This window comes from Nanorana parkeri, unplaced genomic scaffold (genome assembly GCF_000935625.1).
Source record: "Nanorana parkeri isolate BGI_ZX_2015 unplaced genomic scaffold, ASM93562v1 scaffold548, whole genome shotgun sequence".
Taxonomy (NCBI): domain Eukaryota; kingdom Metazoa; phylum Chordata; class Amphibia; order Anura; family Dicroglossidae; genus Nanorana; species Nanorana parkeri.
In genome coordinates this window covers 971,338-982,662 of record NW_017306816.1, presented here as the reverse complement: position 1 = coordinate 982,662, position 11,325 = coordinate 971,338, and the positions used below count along the sequence as shown (strand labels likewise).

General features: G+C 44.3%; 2 protein-coding genes across 2 annotated transcripts in view; both read left to right on the top strand.

Moving 5' to 3' along the window:
• The window catches only part of DNASE2B (deoxyribonuclease 2 beta), a 17,248-nt gene extending 16,621 nt beyond the window's left edge, over window positions 1-627 (top strand). Inside the window, exon 6 of the mRNA XM_018561853.1 lies at window positions 281-627. Within this exon, the coding sequence (XP_018417355.1) occupies window positions 281-627 (347 nt within the window). The remainder of the gene's footprint in view (window positions 1-280) is intronic.
• Window positions 628-6,003: 5,376 nt separating this feature from the next.
• The window catches only part of RPF1 (ribosome production factor 1 homolog), an 11,089-nt gene continuing 5,767 nt past the window's right edge, over window positions 6,004-11,325 (top strand). Inside the window, exons 1-5 of the mRNA XM_018561860.1 lie at window positions 6,004-6,190; window positions 7,547-7,603; window positions 8,267-8,347; window positions 8,900-8,995; window positions 10,718-10,871. Of these exons, the coding sequence (XP_018417362.1) occupies window positions 6,029-6,190; window positions 7,547-7,603; window positions 8,267-8,347; window positions 8,900-8,995; window positions 10,718-10,871 (550 nt within the window). The 5' untranslated portion in view covers window positions 6,004-6,028. The remainder of the gene's footprint in view (window positions 6,191-7,546; window positions 7,604-8,266; window positions 8,348-8,899; window positions 8,996-10,717; window positions 10,872-11,325) is intronic.

The window sequence follows — 11,325 nt, the reverse complement described above, 5'->3', positions numbered from 1 at the left end:
TATATATATATATACAAAAATAAAAAGCTGTAAACAAAGCATTAAAACCCAAAGCAACAATCAAAATGAAAATGAAATAACCCAAAGCAACAATCAAAATGAATACAGTCATCTTCCAATTAGGTGTTATAGGTTACAATATATATACTGGCTCCTTTTGCATTGCGTGGTTCTTTTTATAATATCTGCAAAAAGTAAGTCAAGGAAAAAGATATATAGCATGACCTGGATGAATGAGAACCTTCACAGACATATTCCTTTTATAATGTTGGTCTCATAGATATCTTCACAGCCTGGATGGCTCAAATCCTGAAAACGGATTTACTGACGGAAACGTGGCATCCCAAGGAGAAAGAACTTCCATCGAACTGCTCTCTGCCATGGCATGTCTACAACATACAGAGGATCGCCCTGCCAAATCTTTCCTTCTACTCTCATTACGATCACTCCAAGTGGTGCATTGCCAGGTATACCAGCGATAGTTGGATCTGCATTGGAGACCTGAACCGCCAGCCTGGGCAAATATGGAGAAGCGGGGGCTTCATTTGCACCCAGAAGGAACTCATTTATGAAGCATTTAAGAAAATGGTCGCCCACTTCAGCGACTGTAAATCGAATGAACATTAAAGAATATTACTTATTTGACTTTGAAATAAATACATAACCAATTCCTGCCAAAAACAAATGAGTATAAAAGTCTGCAGAACATTCTCTGACCTCTGACCTATCACTAACACTTAACTCATCCCTATGTATTTTGATAACTGTATGCTGTTAATAAATGTAGTTTAGCTTTTGTATATTAAAATTTTTTTTTTTTAATTTCACGTGCCTTGGTCTGTCATATTTTCAGGTTCCTAAACATATAGGCATATTAGGACCCTTTATGGGTGTCATTAAGCTGAATACACAGATGCCACATATATATGGGACCTGTGTACCTGCCAAAAGATTCCTTCACACAGCTCTGCCCCACAGCACAGCCCTGTCTGGCAGGGCAGGAGACCGATTTGTTTTCTTTGTTGCAGTTGACTAACACTTAGAGGTCACCTTCCCAGCCCAAGCCCCTGATTGGACAGTGAAAAAAGAGCAGCACATTGATAAGCTGGTGTCTCAGGTACTCTGCTAACTCGTCCTATCAGCATGCTCCTTGTCAGCACATGAACTGCTCTGCTCCTTTTGCTATCTGTAAAAAGGGTGGTGGTGGTGAGACGTCTATTGTCTGCCACATACAATGCTGTTTTAACACCTCTCTATGGGGGTGGGTGCTTTATAACGCCTGAGAGCTCCAATCATGCAAATTAAATAAACGCTTTACCTCCATGAGGTCTCTAATCACATGCTGTTTATAATAAACATAATAAGATATTTTTTGTACAAGTCATTGTGAACTGAGAAAGCTGGTTGGATGACCAGAAAAACATCTTCAAGAAAAATACAGTTGCCTTGATTTATTTTTTACAGATAGTCCATGACCTGGATGAATGAGAGCCTTCGTACTCGTAGACATATGCTCCTTGTGCTGCTTCTCTTGCTCCCAGTCTGAGCTCAGCTACAGGGGACTGCAAGAGGCTGATGCTGGGTCAAATTCAGGTAGTAACACCTCTCGAATTTAAAACATACATTTAATGATGTATTATTAAATACTGCACTACTTTGTTTTTTTTTTTATATCTTCCCGGGGTTTAGCTTAAATCATTGTACCATTCCCCATCGGCCACATTCACATAACCCTTTACCTCCTTGCCTAATAAGAAGGACCTATATTAGGATATCCCCTCTGTCTAAGCACTGCGTGGAACCCTTAGCAGTACGCCAGCCATTCAAACATTCACTTGATGTCTTTGTGACCTTTTTACAACCTCCAACATACAGCCACTAGAAAAAGTAAGTACGCCCCATGGACATTGTTGACTTTTTCTAACATATTTCAACAAGCAAACATTAGGTATTCAACGATGCCTAAAAGTGATACTTAAGAAAATGCTACCTTTAAATTATTTAACAAAAATATCAACAGATGTAACCGTGTACTGTGAAAAAGTAAGTACCCCCTTGGACTCAGAAACTGGTATCTATTTCTGACAAAATTGCGGACGTTTTTTTTTTTTTTTGCTTCAATTGAGCTCATTTGTATTGAAACTTTGCCAATTTGTTGCCCAATTTTGACTTCACAACCAATCAAATTCTAGTGGTCGATCAAACTTGTGGGTGATAGATCACTTTTTGGGGATTGCTTGTGACTGTATGTGTGATTAACTTGTGTTTGAAATCCAATTAAAGCTGACCCAGTAGGCCCCACCCACTACCTGCAGAAAACTACAGGGGGGGGCGGAGGGAAGACCAGTCACCCTGCACAAGGAGAGAGAACGGCACTGACCGTTCTTATTACAGGAAGCTTCAGTACAGAGTCTCATTCTGGATTACTGCAAAGTTCTGGAAGAAATACACAAAGCTCTCCAAGATTGAAGGAAGATACGCATGGCTCTCGCATTTAGACAATATTTACTTATCCTGGAGCTCAGCTTATGTATGGTCAGCTTCCCTGATATGCTGTACATACAGAACTGTAGTTTTATATTTCGCCCACAAGATGGCAGTATGATGCCTGACTTTCCTGATCACTGTACTACCGGTATGTGGACTCTGATGGAGTTTCTTCATAGCAGTTGTAGGAGTTTCCTGTGTGGATGGGATGGATTGCTATGCTTTATCTGAACCACATAGTGTTGCTATAGGTTCAATTGCATTACTGTTCCTTCCAAACAGTTCATGAAAGAGCAACAAACAGGTTCGAATAGCTGTTTTTTTGGCATATTGATGAATGAATTTTGGGTTTTGTTAAAACTTTCACTAGTATGAAATCTATAAAGTGATTGGTCCTTGCCAGGCTGCCTTGCCCTCTGATCCATGAAAAAATCATCAGGGGTGTTTGCCCATTACATGGGTGGGTAGGGGTTGTGCCTATGCAAATTCTGACTTTCAGAAAGTCAGCTATTGTCTATGACAATGGTGGTCAACATACTTGATATAGGCGGCCCCAAGTGCACTCAGGGCTGAGTGTATGTAACGTGTATGTAACGGTACAGAACAATCTGTACCAGGAGATGGTTAGAGATGAACATGCATGCTGTTGGAGATTGGGGACATGCTTCAGGAGATTATTAACATGTTGGTCCTTTGGAACCCCTCCGTCTAGGTGGCAGCCAGATTGGTCGTTCCCTCCATATGTGACCATCTGTACTGGGGATTTATTTGTAGAAGAAATCTTTCTAATTCTAAAAGGGACCGTAAACTGTCATACAGACTTACTGTCGTTCTTTGCCTTCTCACCTGGCTGCTTCCTTTCATACCTCCATGTCCACTGGGGCTGAGACTCTGGCTGCTGGGGTCCACTGTGATTTATTTGGCGACATTAGCACAGGTCCTCTTTATGGAGACATTAGGGGTCTCTTGACCCCTAATGTCACCTGGAGACCCCATAAGAAGCTGATGAAGCACAGATTTGCTTCATCAGCTTCTTCTCTCTGACTGACTGACGAATGCGGAAGTGATGTAATACACATCATTCACACTACAGAGGGAGGACAGCAAGGAGCTGATCTCCCTCCCTCCTCCTCCTGACGCCCTCCCGAGCCACAGATGGGCTAGCGGATCTCGGGATTAAAGGTGAGGGGTCAGGAGGGGGGAGTGGTGGCACTAGCGAATGGGGGGGGGTGATCCGAAAATCACGCCGTACAACCGATCGGCGGCTATAGAGGTTGTATGTGAAACTGCCGTTAACGGCTGTAAAAACTAGCGGGTCTTTCCTGCCTGTGCGCGCGCTGGGGGGCGCGCGCGAGCAGGAAAAAAATGCCGTCTGGACACGGCAACCCGCTGATGCGAGTCTGCCGTCCGTCCGTTTTTTCTTAACGGGCGGACGGCAAGAGGTTAAAGTTGATATTTACTGTGTAATACCACATATCTGAGAATTGTTTACCTCCTGAGGAAGCGACAGAATGCAAAGTGTTGCGAAAAGCATAGTCGTATCCTTGCTCACTGGCCATACCAGTACCTTACAGGTTTCTATACAAATGGACTTTCTGTATGTATGATAAATAGACTTATTGGGTTGTTAATATGACGTGGTATTTGGTCCGGCAATCAAACAAGATAATTTCTCAGAGCATGATATAAGTAATATGAAGTGAAAGAACTCAAACCAGCAAGGCTGACAATGAAGGTGTTTATCCTTTTGCAAAGCTTTGTGAATGGAAACTATTGTTCTGTGTAAGAATGGTGATCCGGGCACAAGGGCATTGCTTTGGTTACCAAGGGCCATGTGCCTACACCAGCCATTCTCAACCAGGGTTCCTTCAGAAATTCCTAAGTGGGTGTCAGGGGTGTACGGCTGGGCCGTGAGTGGAACCCCTTGGCAGGGACAAAGAGTCAGAAAACGAGGTACAGAGGGAAAATCTAAAAGCGTAATCAGGTCCAAGTCTGGGTCGAGGCAGGCAGCGAGGTTCAGAAGCGAGAAGGCAGGCCGAAAGGTCAATAACGGGTTCAGGCAGCAACAGATTTACACACACGGAGCTGAAGATCACTCCAAAGAGGTAGAATAACTCAGCAATCAGCCAAGGTTCTGCATGGCTTAACTACACAGGAAAACGAAGGACCACCCCCTGGTTGCCGAGGCGACCAGAAAGGTTCCCTAACCAGGAGCCAATAGTAGGGCTGACTGGGCGGATGGTGTCTGCTGGGGACCTCCCCCAGGCTGGCTAGCACCTGCAAAGACTAAGTGGCGCAGGCGCGTTACGGGCGCGCACCCGCCGTGCATGCGCTCCAGTGCCAGGTGTCCTGCCAGGAGGAGGGGAACCCCGTGCCCTGCGCCACCGCTGGCGAGCAGGTAAGGAGCGGCACCCCTGGTTCCTTGACAGTGGGTTCCTTGAGTTGTGTCTAACTGACTTCTCATCTGATGGTGCCTGCATAGTCTCTGGGCCAGCGCCACCTGGGAAAGCCAATAACATGAGGACCATGTCACCAGAGATCTTTTTAGCTTTCTATTAGGATAGCATTCTGACCACCAGTCTTCTCGTTGACTACCAACGTAAAAAGCATTTGACCTGCTGTACCCCGATGAGCTAGGTCTAAGCAGGGGTTCCCCGAGACCTGAAAATAATATCCGGGCTCCATTGGGGTTGGAAGGTTAAGAAAGGCTGGCCTACAGGCTCCAGTGATTTAAATTAGTTTCAAAAAGTGTATAGGATCCCCAAAACATTTGACATCTCACCCCTAGACTGAAGAATAAAACAAAAACTGATGAAATGGGGCTTTTAGAGATGTCACAAAGCACAATGTAGAACCTTCATAAACTCATTCAAATCCAAATTGTATTAGGCTATACAATAAAAAAAAGTTCCCATAAAAACATTGTTGGTAGTCCAAACATACATAAGACGATCGATATGCTAAACTCCATGCTTAGTGCCTCCTGGACCTACTACATATAACGATTTAATCAATCCACAGCATGTCCCATGATTTTGAAAGGGTCCAATCGTGCAAGTTTATCACCACTATTGCATGTAGTGGTCCGGCCTTCGACACGTTTCACTCTTTTGCTTCTTCAGGAAATAGTAGAGGTTGCCTCACCTTCCTAAAGAAGCAAAAGTGTGAAACTTGTAGTTGGAGATCTCAACGAGTTGGAAATTTCGATAGAACACCAGCCATAACACACTCTGCATCATCTCTGATATCTTATGGAAGCATCTTCGTTGTCGCTATGACGACAGCACAAGCCGGAAGCGGAAGTGGTCTTTTAAGCTCACAGAAGCTCCCCCCTTCCTCTATAGTCATACAGATAACCGAGCAAAACTGGCCCCTTTCTGTTTACGGTCACGCTACTCTCCGCCCACTTCCTCTTTCCCAGGCTGACGTCAGTTCCGGTCCTTGGGGGTGGGTGGGACTTGTCTGCTCCTCTTCACACATGGCCAACATGGGGGATTGTCAGGTCGCGAAGAAGAAGAAGCAGCAGCCGCGGAATAAGAAGATGAAGGAGCCGGAGCAGAACGGCGTAGGAGAAGGCAGCGCTCAGCCCGCCGAGCCGGAGGAGAGCTCCAACGTCTTCCCGCCATCATTCAGCCTGTCCGAGATCAAGAACAAGCAGCGCCGACACTTCATGTTCCTGAAGTTGAAGCAGGAGAAGAGGAAGGTGAGGAGCCGCCAGGGGGCAGCACTGCGGGGTCACTGTCTGCCTGTATTGGAGGGTTAAAGCGGACCTGTGCTCTACACAGCAGGTACACTTCGGGCCCATTCACACCATTACCAGATGGACAGATTTGCTGAATGTGGTCCCAATGCATAGACAGGTCCATTGGCTGAATGCGCTGTTAGTTCTTCGCAATGTGCTGGTGTGCATAGAGTTGAATGAAATGTAACATTTAAATAAAGTTGAAAACCATGTGATGTTACCCCGCCCCTTCACAACACACACCAGCGGATGCACATTATGCAGAGCAGAGCACACACCTGGTGTTAATGGGCCCTGTTTGGTGTTCACATTTGGCTGCGTAGTGGTGCATTGACAACCCATGCAAAATTCCTTTAAGGAGAAGTCCATATTATAAGATATATTTATTCATGTTCTTTTTGTCCCTCTCTCCTGACCTGACAGATCCCACTCTCCCCTGTCCGCAAATAAGTACTTACCGAGATCCAAATGGCAGGGTTCTGTTGTTGTTTATATCCAGCACTGCGGTGCCCCCTCTACTGGCTGCACCTGCACATTACACCCCCACAGGCCTATATAGGGGTGTCTTCCAGCTGGGGGGGATGTAATACTACTAGAGAGAGACTTGCAGCGCTGGATGTCAACAAACAGCCCTCTGACCTAGGCAAGTATACTTACCGTTCCTCATTCCTGTCCAACCTCCGCTGTGCACTCCACAGGAAGCCACACAGCCATGTTTTATTAACCCTTGCAGTGGGGCTACCTGCTCGTTTTTGTCTAGGTTCAAAAGAAGAAGAAAAAAGTGATACTTTCTTAGACCGGTCCCTAGAGCTCCCCCCCCCCCCTTCACTGCAGCGGCCTTAGGTCCCGTAAATCATCACATTCAATACACAATGTATAGGCATGAGGACGCTGAGGAAGATTCCAACTGCAGTGTAGGAGGCGTCAGGCTGGAGGGAGCGCAGTGACGGCTGGCTCGCTCGGAGCTTTGGGTGAGTATATCTTTATTTGACAAAAATGAGCGCTTAACCCTCGCAGTACAGGGGTAGCCCCACTGCAAGGGTTAATGATTAAAACAAAAAACCTGGAGTTCTTCTTTAAGGGAATGCAGAGAAAGATCTTAATTTTTTCCTCTGGAGAGGCCATCCTTCATTCGGATGTGTGACAGATGGCTTCTCCATAGGGATGAATGTAGGCACAGGTGAGATGTCCGAAGCCAGGGCAGGTGAGTGTAAGACTTTGGGGGAGGGATCAGTGAAAGGATTACTGTACTAAAATTTATCCTTATAACTTTGTTCCAGCGATAATATTTTTTTTGCATCTTTTTGTATTTTGCAGGAAAAGATTGCTATGAAGAAGAAGCGTAAGAAGGAAAGACAGGCGCTTGGTGACAAGGTGTGTAAAACCAATAGTAACAAGATTGATATTCCCCCTTTTCCATTCAATGGGGTCCTGACACATGAAGGGCTCCTGTAAAGTAGAGCTGGCCATACAGGCCTGTAATTGGATGAATTTGCGGCCCTGTGGGCGTCACCCGGCTCAACCTATTTAAAAAAAATTATTGAAGGAGTCAGGCAGAAAATTGTGCGGTGCTAAATCGCGACTTTTGGTGCATTTAGTGATCTATGGCAAATTACATTAAAGTAGTATTAAGGTCTGGGCGTTTTTTTACCTGAATGTGTTCTCTGCATTAGGGTAAAAACCGGCCCAGCACCTTTTTTCTACCCCAGTCACCCTCCGTAACCCCCCACACTTACCCGTCCCCGCTGCCGGTCTCAAAGTGATCCTCCGTTCCCTGTACTTCCGGGTTGCAGGGGGAGGATACTGATGGAAGAGGAGCAGTAGGCTCCTTCTGTCATCAATCAAAGAGAGAAGGGGAGTGGCCTGCTTTAAAAACTTTTAAAGAAAAAGAGCAACAGCCTCCAGCAAAGGTGGGTCTCCTAATAGCAACTATTTAAAAAAAAAAAAAAAGGTTTAATATCGCTTTAACTGTCCAGTGTAAAGATGTATACAAATCTATGTGTGCAGTACTAAATTGTTTTTTGTTTTTCTCCCCAGGCGCCACCAAAGTCTGTCCCCAAAACGATTGAAAACCAGCGTGTTTATGATGAGACAACAGTGGATCCTGCAGATGAAGAGGTACTTTGACATTTTCAGTGTCTTCAAGCTTTCAAGCAGGGGTGGGCTAACTCCATCCCTCCAGCTGTTGTGGAACTACAAATCCCATGAGGCATTGCAAGATTCTCACAACCACAGGCATGATTCCTAAAGACAGATGCATGATGGGGTTTGCAGTTTCATCACAGCTGGTGGGCTGGAGTGTGCCCACGCCTGCTTTACAGATTGTCATTTTATTTTACATTTAAGGTAAAATGTTGAGCCATTTGTTTTCTTTACAGTAACAATAGTCTCGGTTGTATATCCCACCTCTTTGTTAAAACTGGCAATTCTCCCTCAGCCTGTTGATTGGATAGTGGAGGAGCAGCTCCAAATAAGTAAGTCCTCTCTGTGCTCTCCCCTCTTGTAAGCGAGTTCTCGATGTTGGGGTGAAAGCCATATGACAAGCAGAGTAAAGTCCTGATTGGCTCAGAGTGCTGACTCCTCCTCTCCAATCCTTTGCTGTACAGGAGAATACATTTCATAATTATATACTGAACTCAATGACATTTTTTAATTTATATTTTCCTCTAGGTGGCATTTGATGAAGCTACAGATGAATTTGCACCTTATTTTAACCGACAGACCGCACCAAAGATACTGATCACGACATCTGATCGCCCTCGAGGGGTATGACATAAAGCACCTGAACTGATAAGTTTAGCGTATTAGGTCTTCTTTATCACACTGATTGTGGGAGTTTTCTTTATGTGTTGCTTGTGGAAGCTAAAGAGTTTGTTCTGTTTTTAGCTCCATCTTGAAAAGTAAGAAAATGTGTCTTTTAGGGCTGCAACCAGCGAATCGATTAATAATGAGAATCGTTGTCAACTATAATGAGAATAGTTGTCAACTATTCTCATTATGGGTTAGTTGGTTGGATCCCTTGGCTGTCAGCATGTTTATACTGCTAAAATAACAGTCTTTCTATTTATGAAAACAAGCAAGGATCTATAATGAAGGAGATTCCAACTTATTTCCACAAATCAAAATTAACTCGAGTTCGTTTATTTGCGCTAACTTGAAGACAAGATGAATAGAATTGTGTACAAAATATATATATATATATATATATATTAGTGCTGAGCGTTCCAGTGCACTGCGATTGCAAATACGTTTGCATGCACGTTTATTCTGAAGTAAACTTTGTTTGTAACACTGCATTTCTGTATTTTATTTTAAATTTAAGGACAGTATTTGTTTTTTTAACCGATCGGAAAAAAAAAAAAAATCTTGCCAACTAATCGATTATGAAAATAATCATTAGTTGCATCCTGCATCCCTCATTTCTGTTCCACACTGCTGTGAGGTAGCAGTAAGAAATTGCTGAGTACTGCCTCCATCATGCAGTGATCAGTTCCTGGGATCTTCCCCTGTACACATGGTGGTGTTACTTCTCTGCTGTCACTTCTTGGCTCTATAGCCATGATATAAACACATTGCTATATAGAAAGCTGTCCCTGGGAGGGATATTCAAGACATTTCTGTACTGTTATTAGAGGTAGAAGAGAAGCTGGGAAGCCACAACCTGGGAGCTGATAAATAACTGCAGGGATGTAGGAGCTTCAAATATCCATTACTGTTGCTGGTCCTAGACCAGTGGTTCTCAACCTTTCTAGGGCCGGGACCCCTTGGTAACATTTGCCAAGTTGTGGTGACCCCCAACGGTAAAATTTAGGGATGACGTGGCTGCTGCAGCGACATCTGGCGGCGTGGCGTGAGAACTGACACTGCTGCGCTAGGAGAGGGCTGAGGAGGACTCTCACCTACCACAGCAGAAATCACACAGCGACCCACAGGTTGAGAACCACTGTTGTAACAGCTAAAATGGCAAACCTTATAACACAAGCCGAGGGTGTCAACTTTTATTATTAATAATAATAATGATGATAATCACTAGATGGGGACCTGATGGAGAACTGCAGGTCCCCCTCTGCTGATTGACAGCAGCAGTGGGCGGGTGCAATAGCTAGTTTACTATTGCAAAGTGAAATAGCCAATAGGAATGTAGCTATGCATTCCAATGTTGATTTATTTATTTTTTTTTCACTTACGGCGGCCGGGGCTCAGATGTCAGAAATGAAAAAAAAAAAACGATCGCAGCGAAAGGTTTACACTGCTCGATCGAGCAGTGTAAACCTTTCCGGGAGAAAGTGTTTGCGGAGACTCCCGGCGACCCCTGGCAAATTGTCATTCGACCCCCAAAGGGGTCCCGACCCACAGGTTGAGAACCGCTGTCCTAGAGGACCACTGGCTTGAGGCAGGATGTCCTCAGACTCGTAGCTTGTGATTTTCTTTCTTTACTGTTTGACTTTTGCTCCTCTCAATTTAATAATTTTTTTTTATCCTTTACAGCGAACCGTAAAGTTTACGGAACAGCTATCATCTATCATTCCAAACTCACACGTTTATTACAGAAGGGGTCTTGCACTGAAGAAGATTATCCCACAGTGTATCGCCAGGGATTTCACAGATCTGATTGTCATCAATGAAGACAGGAAAATTGCCAGTATCCTTCAGCCTAGTTTCTCTTGATAAATGTACAAACATTATGCAAAGAATGCAAAAAAATAGCAATAAATACATTTGTAATTTTTTTGAATGGTCACGTGACTTCTCTCCCTGGCTCCGAGGGCTGTAGGTGAAAACGTAACTTGTAGGCCTAAAACGTAACTTGGCACCTTGTGCCGACATCACATGCCTCAGTAGTTCTGTTCACTTATGCTGTATTAACACTGATACTGCCTTATAACAGCTGACGTTTCACTAGTTTTTCTCCCTAAATCCTCGAGTCCAGGGAGGGGTGAAGAGGTGAAGGACTCCGGGAGGAGTTACACAGGGGATGGCCTTTATGGACATGCACTGAAATGAGCATATTGTAGGTCAGACTCTTAGGTTGGAATCTGACCAAATGTTTCTAAACAGGTAACTGAAAAAAAAATGACTTTACTAAATATATACCG